Source organism: Neolamprologus multifasciatus, chromosome 8, assembly GCF_963576455.1.
Source record: "Neolamprologus multifasciatus chromosome 8, fNeoMul1.2, whole genome shotgun sequence".
In the NCBI taxonomy this organism is placed as follows: Eukaryota; Metazoa; Chordata; class Actinopteri; order Cichliformes; family Cichlidae; genus Neolamprologus; species Neolamprologus multifasciatus.
Genome location: NC_140446.1, coordinates 22,094,413 through 22,116,034, shown reverse-complemented (window position 1 = coordinate 22,116,034; position 21,622 = coordinate 22,094,413). Strand labels below are relative to the sequence as shown.

General features: G+C 39.2%; 3 protein-coding genes across 4 annotated transcripts in view; 1 reads left to right on the top strand and 2 right to left on the bottom strand.

Annotated features, from left to right (window-relative positions):
• ogfod3 (2-oxoglutarate and iron dependent oxygenase domain containing 3) overlaps positions 1-12,777 on the bottom strand; it is a 36,038-nt gene extending 23,261 nt beyond the window's left edge. The window contains exons 1-7 of the mRNA XM_085170088.1: positions 12,588-12,777; positions 10,763-10,989; positions 8,936-9,011; positions 8,756-8,798; positions 6,709-6,773; positions 5,848-5,904; positions 2,477-2,630 (exon numbers count right to left, since the gene is read on the bottom strand). Coding sequence (XP_085026214.1) covers positions 2,477-2,630; positions 5,848-5,904; positions 6,709-6,773; positions 8,756-8,798; positions 8,936-9,011; positions 10,763-10,989; positions 12,588-12,655 — 690 coding nt within the window. The 5' untranslated portion in view covers positions 12,656-12,777. The remainder of the gene's footprint in view (positions 1-2,476; positions 2,631-5,847; positions 5,905-6,708; positions 6,774-8,755; positions 8,799-8,935; positions 9,012-10,762; positions 10,990-12,587) is intronic.
• Positions 12,778-12,854: 77 nt separating this feature from the next.
• hexd (hexosaminidase d) lies at positions 12,855-17,706 on the top strand. Its single transcript, XM_085170082.1, has 11 exons — positions 12,855-13,152; positions 13,241-13,356; positions 13,550-13,637; positions 13,716-13,880; positions 13,959-14,142; positions 14,341-14,412; positions 14,781-14,979; positions 15,058-15,219; positions 15,313-15,420; positions 16,074-16,163; positions 17,215-17,706. The coding sequence occupies exons 1-11, from the start codon at positions 13,066-13,068 to the stop codon at positions 17,384-17,386; spliced, it is 1,443 nt and encodes a 480-aa protein (XP_085026208.1). The 5' UTR covers positions 12,855-13,065; the 3' UTR covers positions 17,387-17,706.
• On the bottom strand, positions 17,561-21,561 carry cybc1 (cytochrome b-245 chaperone 1). Of its 2 annotated transcripts, none has more exons than XM_085170091.1 (6): positions 21,385-21,561; positions 20,105-20,192; positions 19,941-19,982; positions 19,676-19,846; positions 19,428-19,572; positions 17,561-18,470 (listed from the first exon to the last, which is right to left on the bottom strand). In XM_085170091.1, the coding sequence occupies exons 2-6, from the start codon at positions 20,190-20,192 to the stop codon at positions 18,314-18,316; spliced, it is 603 nt and encodes a 200-aa protein (XP_085026217.1). In that variant the 5' UTR covers positions 21,385-21,561; the 3' UTR covers positions 17,561-18,313. The 2 variants fall into 2 exon arrangements, with proteins under 2 accessions (XP_085026217.1, XP_085026218.1); XM_085170092.1 differs by lacking the exon at positions 21,385-21,561 and adding an exon at positions 21,137-21,364.
• Positions 21,562-21,622: the final 61 nt, after the last annotated feature.

The window sequence follows — 21,622 nt, the reverse complement described above, 5'->3', positions numbered from 1 at the left end:
AAATCTAGCTTCTTTCACCTCAGGCAGCTGGCAAAAATAAAGCCAATTCTTTCGCGGCAGCACTTTGAGACAGTGATCCACGCCTTTGTTAGCACTCGGCTGGATTACTGTAATGTACTTTATATTGGGGTCAGCGCATCATATATTAGTCATCTACAGAGGGTGCAAAATGCCGCAGCTCGTCTTTTAACTGGCACTCGAAAGTTTGAGCACATTTCCCCTGTTTTAGCTTCACGTCACTGGTTGCCCATTTCTTTTAGGATTCATTTTAAAATTCTTTTATTTACTTTTAAAGCTCTCCATGGCCTAGCTCCATCTTATCTCTCTGAGCTGCTACAGCCTTATACACCCACCCGCTCTCTCAGGTCAGCTGATCAGCTGCTCCTGAAGATACCCAGGACTGTGCGTAAACTTAGAGGAGATCGTGCTTTTGCTGTAGCAGCTCCAAAACTGTGGAACGAGCTTCCTTTTGAGATTAGACAGGCCAGTTCTTTATCTGTTTTTAAGTCACTCTTGAAAACCCACCTCTTTACCCTGGCCTTTGACACCACGTGAGATGTTGGTTTTTTATTTTTTTATTTTAGTTGTTTTTAGGTGATTCGATGCTGTTTTATCTTGTTTTTGTTTTAATATAGGGCTGTTTTAATTTTATGTTTTATGTGTTTTAGTTATTTATTTTGCTGTTTTCTGTTATTCTATTGTTTTAACTTATTTTCTGTACAGCACTTTGTTCCTGTGCTGGGTATTTTAAAGTGCTTTATAAATAAAATTGGATTGGATTTCAGAAAAGTCTACAATACATTTTAAGTGAGAACAAGATGTGGGTGGAGAGGCCTTGAGATCATTGCTTTGTTGTTGCTTTGATGTTGCAAAAAGGTTCCCACCCAGTTCAACAAGCCTGGAGATAATGAGATACACCCTTTTACTAACCTGAATGGAATCACTGGAGACACAAAATCCATGGGGCCACTGTTTTCTAATCTCACTTGATCTTCAGCCTCTATGGGGGTCTCTCTGCCAGATAATTGACTTTAGCCTTCAAAAAGAAACCATTTGCTTTTTTGCACTTAGCTGCTATCTCGATAATTCAGCAATTTGGCACTGAAATTGTCCTGTTAATATTCGCTCTGAGTTTTGCGTCTATAAACAGTCTTGATCATTCAGGCCCTGAGGCTGTCATTGCAGCCATTAGCATCTTATTACAAACCAAAGCTGAGGCGAGTGAGTTTTTTCAATTTTACATCAATACCAACTAAAACAAATGTACAAGTGCAGCATTTTTCAGTGAATCCTGGAGAAATGCACCACTGTGTCAAGGCGTCCACCCGCCCCCTACCTCCACCCTCTTCTCACACTGTATGTATAGATGAGATCAGCTCCCCTGTGGAAACTCATTTCAGCGGCTTGTATGTGAAATCAAATTCTTTCTGTCACCACCTAAACCTCAAGGACACGGTGAGTGTTGGAAGGTAGACTGACTGGTACACCAGAGGACTTTGTTTACAGTTCAGCCAAACCTCTGAAGATATCACCGAACACAATTCCCAGCAGAACCATTTAACAGCAGATGATTACATTTTGGCCCTGGTTTGTATAACATATAAACATGTTTAAATGACGAGTGGGGTAAAATGAGCAGATTTAGCTGAGTTTAACAATGCTGCGTTTACTAATCTGAACAAACCAACATTTCCAGATACACTGATCATTATCCAAACTAGTTTGAGAGGATCTTAGCTTTTTGATATGGTGAAGCAACAATCAGTGCGCTGTAGCCATAAAGGGATGGACACTGTCAGCAACGATTTTCAGCTAAGCCGTGGTTTTAAAATGATGCTCAGATGGTATTAAAGGCCCAGACTGTGCCAAGAAAATATCAACCACACCACTACACCACCACCAGTCTGAACCACTGATTTTAAAAATTATTTTTAATCCCTGGAGATGATTGATTGGGAAAAAAATCCACAGTTCATAAATAGTTTCTGAAATACCCAAACAAGTTCACAATCATGCCGCGTTCCAAGTCACTCACGTCACCGTTCGTCCTCATCCCGATGCTCAATTTGAACTTTAGCATGTTGCTGTCACCATGACTACATGCCTGAATATATTAGGCTACTGCCTTGTGATTGACTTATTAGATATCTGCATTAATAAGCAGCTGAACAGATGCACCTAATGAGGTTTCCAGTGAGTGTATACCACAATATAAAATTCATTAATTGCCTCTATTGCACAGACTACTGATACGGACAGAGATAACTCACTAACATTAGTAAAAATTCATTTTTATTTCCTTATTCTGTTAATTTAATGATGAATTAATTAGCCTACCTTATGAAACCTACCTTGTGGAGGGCTTTAAACTTAATGAGGTAACGTCGCTGACAACAACACATAATGTCAGACTGGTTCTTTTAGTTTTTCTTGCTTGTTCTGAAAAACAGACGAGGATCCGGTTTTTGTGCTTTACCTTATCAATGTGCGGGTGCCAGTACTCGTCGTGTTGGGTCTTGGCTGCCGTGCTGTTGATCCTGGAGAAGAAGGTGGGCTTGGTGAGGTACATCAAAGCTGGGTCCAAACCAAACGTCTGAGCGATAACTTCCTGGATTCGCCCACGCACATCTCTACCGGGGAAAAACAGACAGAATATGACAAGTTGAAAGCTCTGACTTTATTTCTTCAAACAGAATGATTTATGACACTGTCAGGCAGCGCTGCTCGAGCTTTTAAAAAAATATCCCAAATAAAGCTCTGCAGGGCTCAACAAGCACTGATATTTACACAAACGCTTGAGCACTAGCACTATCCAAATCATAATAAGAGCACAGAAGAATTTATTGATTCCATGTACAGCATGGGTTTATTTCCACAATGATAACAAGACCGACCAGAATAACATCTCATTGTGCAACTCTATTAGATAATATATTTACAAATATAATAGAAGGAAATATAAAAAGTGGGCTGTTAATCAATGATATAAGTGACCATTTACCAGTCTTTGCATCTTATAATTGCCATTATAAAGTGAACAACGATGGACACAAGATTATTTACAAAAGAATAAGAACAGAGAAGACATTAAATTGTCTTAGAAATGAACTTTTAAAGCAAGATTGGAATATTGTATATGAACAAACAGAAGTTAATAAAGCTTACGAAGGATTTAACACATTACTTGATAAAAACTGCCCAGTAATTGAAATCAATAGGAAACACAACTATGCAGGAAGACCATGGATGACTAAAGGACTACAAAATGCCAGCAAAAAAAAGAATACCCTATATCGAGAATTCATAAAAAAGAGAACAATAGAAACTGAAAGGAAGTATAAAACTTACAAAAATAAATTAACTAATATAATGAGATCCTGTAAAAGAGAGTATTACATTAAAAGGTTAGAACACAATAAAGATAACACAAGAGATATATGGAATGTATTAAACAGTATAATCAAAAATGAATCAAGGAATAATGATTACCCTGGGTACTTTAGAAAAGGGACAAGAAGTATTAATAACATGGAAGAGATAGTAAATGGCTTTAATGAATTCTTCGTAAACATAGGGCCAAAACTGGCAGAAGAAATAAAGGTCGATGGAATAGAAAGGGACACTGGTGAAAATAATTGAAAGGAATAGTAGCTCAATGTTTTTAAGAGCAGTGGAAGAGAAAGAGATTTATGACATAGTTAGAGGACTTAAGAACAAAACCAGTACAGACTGGAATGATATTGATATGGTAACAGTAAAGACAATTATTGATGGTATTGTAAAACCATTAAAATATATATTCAAGTTGTCGTTTCAAAAAGGAGTTTTTCCACAAAAAATGAAAGTTGCTAAAGTTATCCCCATTTACAAAACCGGTGAAAGGCATCATTTTACAAACTACAGACCAGTGTCAATACTCTCCCAGTTCTCTAAGATACTGGAAAAACTTTTCATAAAAAGATTTGACAGTTTTGTGGAAAAATATGAATTACTGACAGATAGTCAGTATGGGTTCAGAAGCAACAGATCAACAGCTTTGGCACTGATAGATTTAATGGAAAAGATAACGGAATGTATGGATAATAAGAGGTATGCGCTCTGCGTTTTCTTAGATCTAAAGAAGGCGTTTGATACTGTTAATCATGAAATTCTATTAAAAAAACTGGAAAAGTACGGGTTTAGGGGAGTGGTTTTGGAATGGTTAAAAAGCTATGTAGGGAATAGGCAACAATATGTATAAATAAATGAATATAAATCTAATTTGATGGATATAGCTTGTGGAGTACCTCAAGGTTCAGTACTGGGTCCAAAAATGTTTATTATGTACTTAAATTATATCTGCAGAGTATCTGAGATTTTAAAGTTTGTAATATTTGCAGATGACACCAATATACTGTGTTCAGGTGTGGAATTGCCACAGGTTTTGGAGATGATCACACAGGAATTAACGATATTAAAGAAGTGGTTTGATATAAATAAATTATCATTGAATCTAGATAAAACCAAATTTATGTTGTTTGGAAACCAAAAGAAAAACATCAAAGTAGAAATATGTGTTGACAATGTATATTTAGAAAGAGTAAATGAAATAAAATTTCTTGGGGTGATCATTGACCACAAGCTCTGTTGGAAGCCACATATTACTTATGTTCGGGGGAAACTGGCACGGGGCATCGCCGTCCTGGAGAAAGCAAAGCATATGTTGGATCAGAAAGCACTACACATTTTATACTGTGCTTTACTACTGCCATATATGAGCTACTGTGTAGAGGTCTGGGGAAACACATACAAAAGTAACACACAAACAATAACTATAATACAGAAAAGGGCCATTAGATTAATAAATAATGTGGGGTACAGGGACCATACAAATGCACTCTTTGTCAAAATGCAAGCTATTAAATTCCAAGACTTGGTGAAGCTTAAAACAGCGCAAATAATGTATAAAGTAAGAAATAAATTGCTTCCAAAAGAAATCTGTAAATTGTTCATCGAAAGAGAAGGTGGGTATAACTTAAGAGGGAAATGGAATTTAAAAATACAAAGTGCTAGAACAACTTTAAGAACTACGTCTATCTCAATTGCAGGAGTTAAATTATGGAACAGTCTAACAGAAGAAATAAAAGAAAGTAAAAACATAAAACAGTTTAAAGTAAAATATAAAAACCTAATTTTAAATAAGTATAAGAATGAAGAAAATGGGGTTAACCCAGGACGGTAATGTTGCTGGTAATGGTGTTGTGGTTCTTTTTTGGGGGGTTTTGTTTTGGTTTGTTTGTGTATCTGCAAATATACACATTCTGTATTTTTCATATGAAAGAAACTATACTGTGGGGGGCTTGCTAATTTCTTGATTTTGATTTATGTTTTGTTTTGTTTTGCTTTACTTTTGCTTCATATGTTGTTTGTTTAATTTAAGACTAAAAGAAAATTAAATGAAGTAAAACTTGAGGGGGTAGGGACAAATAATTAAATACTTCTGCCTACTCCTTTTCAAACAAATAATGAAATGATTGTGAAGGCACATGTTTGAAATCTTTGAAATAAAAATGAACTGAACTGAACTAAAACTGCTATTAGCAAAAGGTTTGTGACAATGTTCAGTCCTTTTAGTTCTATGTTACTTTTTAATAATAGAAAGGTTGTATGTGCACATGGGGAACAACGAAAGCGAAATATGTGGACATCTAAATGACGTAATAGTTGTGTATTATCGATGCGAATAAAACAGGACATGTATTAATAACTAACATTGCGTATGTCACCATTTTAAAAATTCAGGTGTCTCTTTTTGGTTTAAACTCTAAAAATATACAGAAAGATTTTTAATAACGGTTCCTTCGTCACCTGTAAAGCTGGAAATCCTCTTGTGTGAATACATCCTTGAGCCGTTCCCCAAAATACCTGCAGTCACATCCCCACCGCACAACCACAGGCAGGTCCAGACACAGCCGATCAGAGACACAAACACAGAGAGGAGGACAGGGGGGGAAGCAGAGGAGATGGGATCTGTTAGGAGAAATTAATATTTCACAGCACAGTGCACTATTATCCAGACAGGTATTCCCACCCAACCGTCCAAACGCAACAGATTCTGAACAACGTTTCACATGAGGAAGTCCCCAGCTGAGGGGAGGCTAACAGGGTGGGAAGTGAGCTGGGAAGTGAGCTGGGAGTACCACCGTCACCGTTTCCTGATTAAAGTCAGCCAGATGGTCCCTGAGGATCTCGTGTCAGCCACCTGCGCTATGTGACTAGAGCGCGACGGAAGGAAACTGAGGCAGAAAACTGATTGTACCAGCGGTGATGAATGAGATTTGTGCGGGTCGCTGAACCTGGAGTGTTCAGCTCACAGAGTCCGTCATCATGAAGATTGATTGTCAACTCGATAGTACGACTAGATCTCTGCACATGATGTTGTAGGCGGTTCCTGCTGGGGAACAAACTGGAAAAACCTTGTAGACATAAGCACCGAGTGTCTAGGGCTGTAAAATGAAGCCAATGCAGAAGTGCCAAAATCTGCAGTCCCAAAACGGAGTCAGTCCCCATAAATTAGCATGTTAAAATGTTTTCAGCCTGGTATGTAACACAGTTTGGCCTCTATGGATAGTTTCCCCATTCATAAAAACGAACAGTCTATGTTTGTTACACAGTTTCTGTGTCGATCTATAGAAGAACAAATAAAAAAAAACTGATGTACTTTCCCACCTGTATATGTTAACAAACTGTTTTCCCATCGACAAGGCTCCAGAGTGCAGGTCCAGTATGGAGGCCTGCAGGGTACAAACAAAAAAAACTGGAATGTGTGAAAATAACAACAAAAAACAAGTCAGCTGAACAAATAATTCCAAAGTGTTGATGTGCACTGGTACAAGCATGACACAGTGACCGTTTCAAGGGTCAACACTGATCCCTCAGTGGCCTTTTTGTGGCGTTCTCCCTCTGCCCTTTACTTGTTATTGCTTATCAACTCCTCGGGGACACTGATCTAAAATAAGTCATTTTCAAAGAAGTGTCTCTGTGGCTTCCCCTCGGTTCATGTGAGAGTCTTAACACTCCATAAACAGCTCCTTTATTGGCTGTGGACCAGGCCTGGGGGGAGCGCAAAGCATTACTGGAGAGTGCCCGGAACATCCAGGCAGTCCCAGTTTCATCTTCCACAGCAAAAGAGCCAAAGCTCTAGTTATTGATCAAGCCTGCCCTCAAGTGCTGAGAGGGCCCATTACAGCAGTGGTGGTTTCTACGTTCATACTGGAGTATTATTTCATTCACATCCAACAAAAACACAGACAGCACATACACATTCCTGTTGTTGAACAGACTTACTAAAACTGCTGATAAAACTTTATCAGACACTAATTCCTAATACATGTGCCACATACCAATTAGTTTTCTAAAAACTACAGTGCCCGGGTGTTTAAGAAAACTGTTTAGACTTTCTCAAAAGAAGCCATTACATACCGATTCATTTACATATCACACAGCCCATGACAGATTCAATTATTTTTTTATTTAAAGAAAAACAAAGAAAACAGCTGGATTTCCTTCTGTTCCCCTGTCAGCTTTTTCTTTTTTTTTAAAGACGGATGGGTTATTCAAAAGCTCTGCTCACACTCCCAGATGGATGTAGACAAATGCATACATTAATCATCCGAACAGTGTGGGATCATTTTGACGTAGAATACAAAGTTGAAGGGAGATGGCTCATAGTCACCCTCGGTGTTCATTTACCTTGTTGTATTAAAGCTTGCCCTCTGCAGATTGCTGCTTTGCAACAAAACCCACAATAAAGCAGTCAAACAAATACTGACTTTTAAGCTTTAAAGAATTGTTTTTGCCTCATAAACTGCATTTCCATCTATATTTGCACATTTCAATAAATCCCTGAGCCCAGGTCTCATTTTCCTGGCAAAAGAAAGAAAAATGTGTTTGTTAAAACAAATGTTTACATTTTTCTTGTTTCCGTTATTGTTCTCTATATTGTCCTCTGCTGTCCACTCTTCTTGTCATTGTTTGTTCTAATATGATGTCATCACTGTTTTTGTCCTTTTTGTCTGTAAATAGTGTATCTGTATGTTTTTACTAACTTGTGTGTAACACCAACCTGCCAGAGGGTCTGCAGATGGAAATTAAGGGTATAGGCTATAATCATTTGCATTTGTTAAAATGTTCATTAATATGCATTGTCCCTCTTTCTAAATAAGATAAGATAAGATAAGATAAGATAAGATAAAATTAAACTGTGTGGTCTGAGATTGGGTTGCATATAAGCATCCACATACCTGTATAACATTTTTGTCACTTTGATCCAGGTGTGACAGTCTTACTAGACTGTCACTACTAATAAAAAAATGATTCTGTCATGTTCCTCTAATACTTCTGTATCTATAAAGAGACTGAAATGTCTATAAAATGAAACTTTACCACGATAGGATGAATTTCACAACACTGCACATGAATGCACTCTCATTACAAGTTATAGGACACATAATAATGCAACATACAATCAACACTCAAGCTGAGTAAACAAGGTGGGAGTGGATGTTTTGGAGTGACGTCCATATTTCTCATGTTAGTTTTAATTTCAAAGGCTGTTTGTTAATGTATTTCATGCTTTATTAGTATTAAAAACACAAACCACCCATTTAATCCTGTATAAATGCACTTGTTGAAAGCTTGCTGTCTCAGAGATAGCCGGGTTATCCCTGCTTCACTGTCATGTTATTCCAACAGCATTATTTGGGGATATACTCACTCCTCCCTCTGACCCAGCCAGAGCCAGTCCCCTCTCAGCCAACCTGTGTGCCAGAGACAAAAGCACAGAGAATAATTCAGCTGCACCGCAAAACACAGAAGATGATGAAGGGGAAAAGCACAAAGGTAGCAGGGAAGGGAGGAAACTGAGACACAGCGCTCTCAGAATGACATTGTTTACCTCCTGAGTGTCTGAGCCTCCTCCCTCGTCACCACGCCGTCTGTGACAGCACGGCCACACTTCTGAGGGGTGCATCCTGAGGCGAGGACGGCCAGGAGAGGTTTTCAAAAACAACAGGAGCATAAAAATAATTGTCAGCAGACAGGGAAAGTGGGTAATAATAAAAGCAGTACTGCCAAAACATGTCAAGTTTCTTGCTTAAAGCTTCTCACTACATTATCTTTAGGCACTGGAGAGGCACAGTTTGAGCTGTGGGCAGCCCTCATGTTTAAGAGAGAACAAATACAGATGCGAGCCTCGATCAATTATCCATGACTTCTGGGAATGCAGATTATTAACAGTTCCTCAAAAGTGGCACATGATATGCTCAACTTCTGTTCTACAACACACCAGTACAGTACCACTTTAGTACACAACTGGACAGGACAGCAGGCTCTATATCTCCCAGTTTGAGTGTATATCATTAAGACAGTATTATATATCACAAAGAAACCTGAACCTGGACTATGACTGCTAAACCTTTAGTGATGGAACAGAGCACTGCCTAATGAGGTTAGAGGGACTTTTGTCATTTTATTTAATATTGTTTGTTTAAAAAAATGCAAATGTATAGAAAGTCTTTGAACTTATACTCTTGGAATAACAGACAAAATTATTTGTCGTCAAGATATTTGATTTGCTGAAATGCTTAGCAGCTAGATTGACTATTTTGCTAGAATAGATTATTCATTATCAGGCTCCTCCTCCTCATCCCTACGAAGAATAATATATATTTTTTTTAAAAACAGTACTGAAACTAATAATAAAACCTAAACTAACACTTAACACCATAAAAAATACTAGCAACTGCCAGTACTACCCCTCAAAACTTGACCTCTGACCTTGAGGTCGCTGAGATTCGAACTCGTCTGAGATTTTGGTATCGATTTGAAGCTCTTCCGTCACCTCATTCTCCAGCTATCCCCTTCACAAACTTAGGTGTCCTCTGCCTGCCCAAGCAGCAGGGTTACAACAATAAATACTGAAGAGAAACTAGAAAATCCACTCTAGAAGCTAAACTGAATTAAAAAGAAAGTCAAAATAAAAACTAGAATAGGTCAGATTTCCACTGACATCATACAAAGGAAAATGTAAAAGAAAACAAAAAAAAACTTTCTAAAACTGAGCATTTCGAGTTTTCGCTTACAGGGATTACTTACACACATGTTGACAAAAGTTTTTAACTTCATCATATAACAGTAGATATATGCCAGAAAATAAAGAAAAAGCATAATAGATTGTTTTTTAATAGAGTGATCAGTGCTATAAGTAATAAAAGAAATCACTTATTGCCACATTACTCACAATCCAAGCAGCAGCAGATTTCCAAAAAGTCTGTCACTCATTCCAAAACAGGGCGATGTTGACTCTTAGCTGTATTCTTTTTACCGTGATAAAGGCCTGAGCACAGATGCAGCGATACAAACCACAAACACACCGATGGCCGCAATTAGCATATTTGGGTACAAGTACATAAATTTGGGGCTTCACCTTACGCACTGTAGCTTTGTAGAGCCTTGTAGAGAGATGTGCAAGAGATACTGTACTATGCTGCCATCTAGTGGATGAAACTTATGCTGTTTTAAAATCAAACCATTTGAGAAATTTAAAAAAAGCAATTGTGAAAAACTAATAATAACAGTTCCAGTTTGATTTTAAAGCCAAAAATGTGCTGCTGGATTAAAATGTTATTCATTAACTAGACAGAGCCTCAACCCTGCCATGTTTACACAGCACAGGAGTGTCAGCTGATTAGCTGACATTATGCAGTAAGAACAGGAGCCTTACCTGGGTAGCGTTTGTAGTTGTCATAGTCTTCAGAGCACTGGACGCTGTAGACTCTGGGCTGAGGTGCGACCAGCTCCCCTTGGCTGACCAGAGTTTCTGTGACGTCACTGTCCAAAGAGGTCATGTACAGCCACGTTGCCGCCCCACATGCAGACAAAGCGACCAGCAGCAAGGCCACAAGCAAACGGGACCCCCGCCATGACGATCCCTGCCTCAGCGCATTACCTCTGACCAAGACAGAGAAAAGCTCCAGATAATCAGCTGAAGTTGAATTCTGAGAGAACTTCCATAACATGTTTAGTTGAACTAAAGCCATTTCTCTCTCAGGTAACAGTTAGAGGGATGTACTGAGTAATTATTTGACATTTGTGTGTATAATAGGAAAATCCAAGATTGTATTGTTTCATACTTGTTTCCATTTCTAATGCACAGAAACTACATAGCAAATTCAAAACAAATGACATTCTTCATTAAATGTCATGGCTAAAGAAATATTAGCTTGCAATAACAGTGAAATACATAATTATGTGGCTATAAATGAAAAACCGCCTTAAATTGATGAACAAATAGTTGAAATAGTGAAATCTATCAGTGGAAACTAAATAACACTAATAACATCAAAATTCTGGGATATTGATCTGGTCAGTTAATTAGTTACAACTGGTTCATTAGAGGAACCACAGGTTTTACAGGTAGAGGCCACTGACATTTTCCCCATCTTATCTTTTCTGGCTGTTTTTTTTTTTCTTTTTTTACTAGTTTTGCATTCCACACAGCTTCAAGAGCATGAAGGAAACTGCATGGAGACAGGTAGGAACTCTAGACAGAGCCATAGAAAGTCCTTAACCCACAGATGAGAGCAGGTTCCCCCAGAGCCCATGTGACATGCGTGAAAGACTTCGGTGGAAAACATTACGCTGCCTGTAACATTTTTCAGAATGACCGGTTTGGGGGTGGGTCAGTGACAGTCTGAGGAGGCAAATCCATGGAGGGATTTAGGTCTATTGGTCTAAATCCAGTAGAACACCTCTGGGACGTTATCTTCGGTTCAATCCTTGCTGCCAGTTCACACCTCAGATTGTGCAGGAGCTCAGTGATGCCCTGGTCCAGATGTGGAACGAGATCTCCCAGGTTACAATTCATCATGTCATTAGGACCATGCATACAAGCGCATGGGGGCCACACAAACTACTGAGTACTATTTTGTGTTCCTGCAATGAAATTTTGTCAAAGTGAACTAGCCTGCTGCGTTTTTTCCCCACTTAGATTTTTTGGGGTTTCTTTGATCTCTGTAGGTTGATCATTTTCATTTCTATCAAACAGCTGGCATCCTTTCACTCCTAACACATTACCCAGTCCATATCAGTGTTATGACATGATTTTTTTCCCCCAGTGAGTTCTGATGTGTTTTCAAAGTGTTCCTCAATTTATTTTTAAGCAGTATATATGCAGTGTACATATACATATAATACATGCTTAATAACGAAGTTTTTAGTTGGGGCTGGATCATTGTTGAACCGGGCATTAATACTCAGTCAATATATGTCACTACATATATATGTGAAATGCAAATATTATGTGCATATTATTGATTCACTTATGAGAAAACTGTGTACAGGAAAGCACAACTTCAAAGTATTTGGTTCACCTGAACACTCTATACCTGTGTTATTTTAACATTAGCTTAGCATTTAGCCAGCTGACGTTTCATCGCGGTCAAACACGGTGACAGCACCTGACTGGCACACACTCCCCTTTCACACCGTACAGCTGTGCACAGGTGAGCACATTAGCACGTTTTTTTTGTTTGTTTTTTTAAGCTCACCTTTTAATTTTCTTCTCTATCTCGGCTGCATTCGCACCCTTCGCGTTTCTTTGCCGTACTGGAGCCATTCCACCTTAAAACATCTACTACGTAGCATTTAGAAACGCATACAGTCACACACGGCCGCAGTCTCTTGCCTTCTTCCACTAAACCATACCGCTCACCCCGCCAACAGCTTGTACAAGCTCCCGAAACTCTCTACTTCCTGCTTGCCCCGTATAATCCAATCCTATTGGCTCCGGGGAAGGGAAAGCCTTTTTTCTATTGGACCACGTTCGGGTCTCTTTGAGTTGCACTTACAGAGCATAGCTGCGAAAACATAGCTAGGCTACAGTGTAGGTAGCTCGGCTGTTATCATCATTTTGATAGTAAACAGTAAGAGAACGGGCTTACGCCACAATATTAAGAACACCAATAAAGGACATTTCATCTGTGATTAAAGTGTACAAGTGAGTGGGGCTCTGTGTATGCATGCAGAATGAGCTGTCCACCTTGGCCTAAAGGGAAGAAAGTGGTGCACCTGGACTTAAAAGGTGCTCCTCCACGAGTTGAATACCTGCACAGGGTAAGCTTCCACTCGGGTCTTGCTGCAACATGAACAGTATTTACAGCTCTGTCACTTTTTAGTTCCCCATGTGTGCTAACATCCTCAGCTGATCGAGCTCTTCTCTGAGCTGGGAGTGGATGGCCTGCTGGTGGAGTATGAGGATGTGTTTCCTTATGATGGGAAGCTGAAGCTGCTCCAGGCAACAGCACAACCTGCTTACAGGTGCAGTTTGGGGATCTAGTGCTTCTTAAATAGTTTTTACTGTGTGTGGATTTTTAATCTCTTTTCACAATAAAAGATCCTCTAATGTAATCATAACCCTCCCTGTGTTTGATAGAGATATTATAAGTGCAGACTTGCTGTAGAAATGCTTTGGTTTATCAGACTGTCTGATTTTTGCGTGCTGTACTTTCAGCCGAGATGAGGTGCTGTCTATGCAGGAATTCGCCAGATCCAAGGGGATGGAGGTGATCCCACTCGTGCAGACATTTGGTCACATGGAGGTGAGGTGTGTCGCATGTGGCTCAATTTTAAGATGGGAGTTCTGTGTCGCCCCTGCACTCATCTCATCTCTGTCATAGTTTGTGTTAAAGCACCGATCCATGTGGCACCTAAGAGAGGTGGCACACTGCGTGGGAACCCTGAACCCCCACAGAGAGGAGGGGGTGAAGGTGGTGATGGAGATGCTGAGGCAGGTAGTGGAGTTGCATCCGGGGCTCAGCACGCTCCACATTGGAGCAGATGAGGTGAGGGGTTGGTCTTCAGGGGGGAACTAGTTGTTTTTGTATAACTGAATCTCTTACATTCGTCTTCGCGTCCTCAAGGTGTACATGCTGGGTGAGGGCGAGGAGTCCAAGTTGTGGCTGGCTTCACCTGAGCGTACAGTGGAGCAACTGTTCTTAAGTCATGTGACCAAGGTGGCCAGGGCTGTCAAGGAGGCGTGGCCTCATATGACCATCATAATGTGGGATGATATGATGAGAGGCATGAGCCTGGACACACTGAAAGGTGAGGTGATATTCAGGGTAGTTTGAAGTTCTTGTACATGTACGGGTCTAAATACTGTCTAAAACCACTTTGCAATAAAGTTAGTACAAAAAAACATTTCAGACTCTTGTGCTAAAACTGTACAGTATAAATGATTTGTATTTATTTATGATAAAAATATTCTTAATTACTGTTTGTTTTTTTTTATCGATATGGAAGCCAGTGGTTTAGTGGGACTCGTCCAGCCTATGTTGTGGGACTACACCCCAAACCTGGATGTGTCCCAAACTGGTAGGTAAAGTACACAGATGTACATTATCAAACAGTGCACTGCAAAACTATTGACTTCAGACTAATAATTCACCTTCTGTAGGTTTTCTTTTTGCTAGTACAAAATGTTTTCAAATGCAGAAGCTTTAAGAACTTGATATCAATGAGGGGTAAAAATTAACAGAGTCAATACAACCAAAAATATGTGACCTAATGATGATTCAACATGTTATCTTAAATTGACTGAGCTTGTTTTGCTAATTTAAGTTGAAATTCTGAATGGCCATTTTTACATTTTAAAGACTTGGGAAAAATTCAACCTATATGTGCGCTTTATTCATTAAGTTACATTTGTAAGTAGAATAAACACTGAATATTCTGTTTTTCAGTGTCTCTGCTGGAGAAGTACTGTAGTGCCGGTATGGCAGATCTTTGGGCAGTCAGCTCCTTTAAAGGCTCCACCAGTGTTTACACCTGTGTGACCAGCACACAGAGACACCTGGATAATCACCTGCAGTGGCTGAAGGTGGCTGCTTCTTTGTCTCCTGCTGTAAATATAAAGGGTATTGCCATCACAGGCTGGCAAAGGTAAGAAGCAGAGGACGTTCTCCACGGAGTAAAAGGAAAATAAGATGTTTATGTGGGCCATTATTTACCCTTTATCAGGTATGACCATCTGTCAGTGCTGTGTGAGCTGATCCCAGTGGCTATTCCATCACTAGCAGTCTGTCTCCAGACTCTCCTTCACGGACAGTTCAGTGCTGAGGCCCAGAGCAAAGTAACCGGGAAGCTGGGGATTTCATCAGTGGAGGTGGAGACCATGGAGATGTGAGATTTAACACCGTTGTAATAAACAACACCATCACTGTATCTATGTATGCATCTCCAAGCTAACAGGATTTTATTCCCCTCGGCCCTCAGGACATGTGTAGCTGACACAGTGTTCCCAGGAAGGAGGCTGGCTGAGTTAATCGTGGAGCTCAATGCACTCCTCAATTCAGAAGATATACGATTTTTTGAAAATAGCATGTAAGTTATGGGAAATGATCATAACATTTCATTTTAAATGGAATTGAATGCCAATTCAGCCTCACGTCTGTAGGCTAGCATCTACGATTTGTGCACAGTGTACCACTTTATTAAGGATATTTGTGTGCTGCGAACATGAATTAAAATTTAGTCAGTCATGTCATTATTGAACAACAGTTAGTTTCAGTGAGATGTGGGAATGGATTAAGTCTTTAGACAGATTTTAAAACATTCTAAAAATGTTATTAAAAAATATTTATATGTGTTGCTACTTTGGCAATTACTACGAGAAAGCCAGATATGTTATATTTTTGGTATAGCGCACGGGCTACCTGTTAGCAGTGATGTAAGCTATGCTGCTAAGTTTCTAAAATGAAGTCTAAATATGAAGCCATCGTAAAACAAATTTCATTTTTACATTTTAGGTTTTGGACAATTAGCTTTAAAGGTTATACTACAATTTTTTCATTCTTCGTTTGATTTTTTTTTTTTACTTTAGTTAGAGCCCGCTTTTAGCTAACAAGCTAACATTAGCGCTATGTATAACTTAGAAACGTGAAGCTAACAGGTGCCAAATATATTTTTATTAGAGATTTGTTGAGAGTTATTTTTTTCCAGTGTAGAGATTTAACTGTATGCTTGTGTTTCTGCAGGTTTGTGAGAGGATGGTTCAGCCCATACCAGCGGCAGAGGAAAACTGTTACCCCGCTAATCACCATGCAGATTCACAACCAAGCATCCCTGTGAGCACACCTTCCTTATGTTTTACCAAAATGTGGAAAATTAAAAATACACAGAATATGCAGTCATAGTAAAAAGAAAGTACAGCATGTACATGATATATTTAAAAATCCTTAAAATTAGGCAACTAGAACCTCAATTAAACTATATGATATATGTGTCATGATATTTAACAAAAGCTAAGCCAAAATGAAGAAGCGGTGTGACCCTGTTTGGCCAACAAGCACTTTGTAATCCTACATGTATGCTGAGGTCAGAGCCAAGAGCGATTTTTCGTAGACTCTGCGCAGCTAATGGGATCGCTCCATAGTGACCAATGAGAAGAATTCAGGTTTAGGGCACTTCACAACAGCTTCACTTATCAGACCCAGAAGTTTGGAGCATCTTTTATGCTGTCAATAAACCATAGAGAGATCATTTCTGACATGATTTCATGTGACAGTGGTAGCAACACACCTTTCTAGGTAACTAGTTACCAGAGCCAGTCTACAGAGAATGTCTTTATGTCCTTAAATTCTCAAAGGGATGCTCAGAAGATATGAAGTGATGCAATTCTAATGTCCTTATGATGCTCTTTTACCCATAAAATCTAACAGGGCTGGCTTAATGGCACCAGTTTCCTGATAATAAATGCAACAGATGTTGGGAAAAACATGTACAAAAAGGAGTTTGCTGTTGTGCCAGATAGGCTTGAAGTCCTTAATGCAAGAACGAATATGTTTTACAGCAGTTACAGCTCTGTGAGAAAAACCTAGAGATGAAACTACATCTGCTTTACTGATATCTTCTTCAGAAACCACAAAGAAAACAGACAGAAAATTTGTTTTACCTCTACAAGTTACTTGTTTTTGGGCTATAGTTAAAAAGGGCCCCTGTAAGTAAGTGCTGCCATGAAACTCATATTTTGTGGTTCCATTTATATGTGCTAAGCATGTGCAGAATAGAACAGTTACTTAAATTGTTTTAGGACTTAGCTCAGCCTGTGAGCTAGCATCGTGATAAGTCTTAACCTTAGTCTGTATGGCTTTAAACTCTCTTCCGGTCACGTTGCAGGTATTTGGCTACATTACAGCAGAAGGTGGAGGCAGTGAGAGAGGAGATGGCCAGTCTCTACCCAGATTCAACAGTCCAGGAGTGGATAGAGGAACACGTCAGCCCTGTAACAGCTCCTCTTCAGAGGATAACAGAGGATCTTGCAGCCTGTTTGAAGGAGATGGTGCCATAGAATCACTTTTCCATCTTTGACATTTCTGATTAATTCACATAAAGCCTTCCTAATTTCTGCCACACACTGGCACTAAAGTTCAAAGGAGTGATTTTATATAGGGTTCTATGTGAGAGTAAACTGCTATATGTAAATGGAGCTACATGTAACAATGACAATAAAATCAAACCCTAGTTTAAAAAAAAACAAAGTGTTTATTCCCTTAAAGCAGCACACATTTGAACTTGGAATGAGACAAAGTTTGACAAAAGCACAAAAGTCTTTTCCTGAGATTCAGTCTTTGGTTCACTTTAAAAAAAACAACAACAACAGGTAAAGGTTACAAGATAGACAAGCATGACGTCAAAGCATTTGACAAATAATTCACTCTTGACTAAGCTCAGAAGATCCTTCATGCTCAATTACAGTTTGCACATGCATTCATCTGGATTGTCTACTGGGTTCAAATAAACACACAAAAAGACAATTATGAGCGGGGTGGTCCAGAAAACTGTGGGAAAAGCACTTTCCTGAGGCTCACATACACAAACACTCAAATTCAGTAGGAAGGCACGGGAAATCTGTAATCTGGAGTGTGCTCTCAAACAGTAATTAGCTCAAAGGTGATGAAATAATACTCGCTTAAAGAAGACTCCACTTAGAATGTAACAAAAGGGAAATAAAAAAGTCTGTTCCAAGATTTTCTAAATTGTGAACATTTGCAGGACAACATATAACTGAATGGTTGTATTACCAGTAAAAATACAAACAAGGAAGACTGTAAGTAAGGGGTTATTTTCCCTGCTGTTCCACGTGCATGCACATGCTTAGAGTTTGCTATATATTAAGGGCCTTGCACAAACCTCACCCTCTGTAATGCCTCTGCATTGCTGCAATGGCCCTAACTAAATCTCCCTTACATTAGAGTAACACTACACTTCAGGCAGATCACAGCTTGTCTGCTTCATCTGAGTCGGTGCTATTGTCTAGAGAATCTTCATCCTCTGCGTCCCCGTACTCAGCCTCATACTCCTGCTGCCGACATTTCTGCAGTTCCTCCAGTGCCAGGAAGCGCTTGAGCAGAGCAGCCACTGCCTCCACATCACTGAGGAGTAACCGGAGAGCAGGAAACAGATCCAAATAAATCCAAATATTAATACAGTGTATTCATAAATAAATGTTCATCTCAAATCGTAGTAATCAAAGTGTTGTGGTACTTTTTGTGCAGGGTATTATTAGCCATCATGTCTCAATAGCTAATTAGCATGCAACAATAATTCCTGTTAGCAATCTTAAAGTGAACACCAGAAAGAGAACAGTGTGTCTTTTCTGTCCTGTCTCCCACACCTCACCACCAACCGGCAGATGGCCGAGCCTGGTTCTGCTGCAGGTTTCTTTCTGTTAAAAGGGAGTTTTTCCTTCCCACTGTTGTCAAGTGCCTGCTCATAGGGGGTCATCTGATTGTTGGGGTTTTCTCAGTGTCATTATAGGGTCTTTACTTTAAAATATAAAGCGCCTTGAGGCGACCATTGTTGTGATTTGGCGCTGTAGAGATATAATTGATTTGAACTGATTTAAACGGTGAAGACAGGCGACTCATTTAATGTTTATATAACACTTGACACACACATCTACTTGATGGTTTCTTAGCTAAAATAATTAAAATCTAATAGAACTGTTTTGGAGTCAATTCTGTGTTCTTCTGTGTTCTTTGGTTTTTGTTTGAACTGTGTAAGAGAGCTATTGATTTATTTATTGATGAGGGCAGGCTGAATAACAAACATCTATCTGTAGAAGTCAGCACAGTTTAACAGCAGCATAAATTCTAGCCTCTAGATTGGCCGCAAAATAAATCAATGCAGGAAGGATCTCTGTGTTGTTGTGTTTTAGCTGCGAGCCCCCTAATAAACTGCTAGCTAATCATGTATTAACTGCAAGTTTTAATTTTATGGGCTTAATATACTGAAAATCTGAACATCAAACCTCTGTTTTATCTTTCATCTAGCAACAACTTCATACTAAATCAGATCCTGTGCTGAACTGTCAACTGCCGGTGACCTACCTGCGTCCCCCGAGCGTGGCACTCTGAGTGAGGGGGTAGGAGAAGCCTGCAGCCAGCTTCAGCATCAGCAGATAACCTTTTCCCAAATAACGCACCCTTTCCTCCTGTACGCAGATATCGCACAGCTGGTCCAGATCCAGCACAACTGGGAGATGGAGAGAAAAAACACAATGGTAAGATCCATTATTGTGGCCTCTTAGCTCACTAATGGAGCTGTAGTGACCAACCCGCTCTGTGGTTTTACTCACCTTTTTCTTGGCCCTTCCTCCACAGAGTCAGGACTAAAGTGTATAAACTAAAGGTCTTAAGCTCAATCAGGTTCTTGGTTTTATCAAACACAGCCTCCTCCCATTCCTCCATGTTCTGCATGGCCACAAACAGACAGCCGGCCACGTAGAAGAGCTTCCACGGGATGCTGTCTGCGGGATCGACGCAACACAAGGAAAGAAAAGAAAGCTGTACTCAAGTGTTGGATGTTAAGATGACATATCATATAAATTTTAGCTTGCATACCTGAGCTGTAATATGCAGCTGTTAAGCCAACAGATGCTATACCTGCAGGGAAAATAAGAGGTTATGGTTTTGGAGCAGTTCAAGGGAATATTCCATCACTGAAGTGTGAGAGCGCGTGTCATATTTGAGTATGGGAACAACATTTGCACAAAAAACAAACTTACCAACAAGAAGAGACCACGAACGGATCCCCGGGGATCTCTTTAGGTGGAGCAGGGTGGAGCTCTGGTCTTCTACTGTCATGTATCCCATCTAAACAAAGACAAGAAGCCAGCAGTTTAGAAACACTAAAAGCCAAATTTCCTGTAATAACACTCAATTAAAAGGGCCAGTTCACCCAAATCACATGACAAGTATTTATTTATAATATGGTAAAAATAAAGTATTTGTTATCAATCTTAAAAAGAAATATATTAAAAATACATAAGTTTGCACTTTGCTATGAGTAGAATAAAGTAATATCTACCTCTGAGATTGATTAGATCAGTTAAGATTACTAACAGTAATGTTTTTTTCTATAGCTGGAATTTAACTTTGCAAGGTCAAGCTGATAATTTCACAAGCGTAAAAAGGATTCCTACATGAAAAAGGAAAAGTGCAAAAACTTGCAAAACCTGCTTTACTCCATAATTTCACAGACCTTTCCTTTAAAGGAAGTGACTGTTTTAGGTGAACTCAATGTTTTAAAGAGCCACTGTAAAACATTCACGTCTGTGTTCATTTTCAAATCGCCATTATAATAAATCTGATAGGGCCAGAGCTCAGTGAAATGTAAACAACTCGTGAATCACCCTATGTATTTTCTGCACTTTTTTTAGTTTCAGCTTTTATATTTTGTATCTTTAAATTAAAATTAATCAAATCAAACCCCCAAAAGGAGCTATACCAGACCCGTGCTCTGCTTCAATACAATGCCCAGACAGCAAAGTAACAGCTGTTCAATAGGGACCAAGTCTTCACTTTTTTACCCCAGAGCCTCCCTTGCAAATCAGACAAGCTACGATTTGGATTACCTCAAAATAAACCAAGATGGTTTCTCAAAAATAATCCAGACATGTTGCTGTAAGCAGTGGATCTTTTGTTTGTTTGTTTGTTTGTTTGTTTTCTAACTGAAGAAATACCAAAGCTGAAATGTGTTTCATGGTCACACATTGATGTTTTAACATGTTTCAGTCCTCTGAGTGGCATGGACCTACCTGCTGCTGTACAGGGGTGATGGCAAAATAAAACTCAAACTGTTCTCGTGACTTGATCTACATATTTGTTCCATATATGTTTCTGATCAGACATACGGGGTTCTTTTTAACTGGATCTGAAAACACGAGACAAGAAAGATGCCCCTACTGCTGCTGCTGCTGACCACGATCACTCAGCGTGACGTATACCAACAATCTCTGCAGAAGAGGTAAAGTAATACCAGTAATATGAAATCTGTATTGCTTACCTTAAAATCGCCTTTTTTCTTATAAATTTTTGCCTTGTAGATTTAGGAAAGAAGAATGTGTGCAAGGAAACGCAACCGCTGAAATTATAAGGAAGTTCTATTCATATTATTGCAACAAAACAGTCCCGAAGGGGAAACACTTCCTTCCAGGAACAGGGCGAGTTTTACTTCATCACGCCTTCAAAATAAAAGCTTAAGAAAGAAAAAAGTAAGTAAGAAAGAAAGGAAGGGGTTTTTT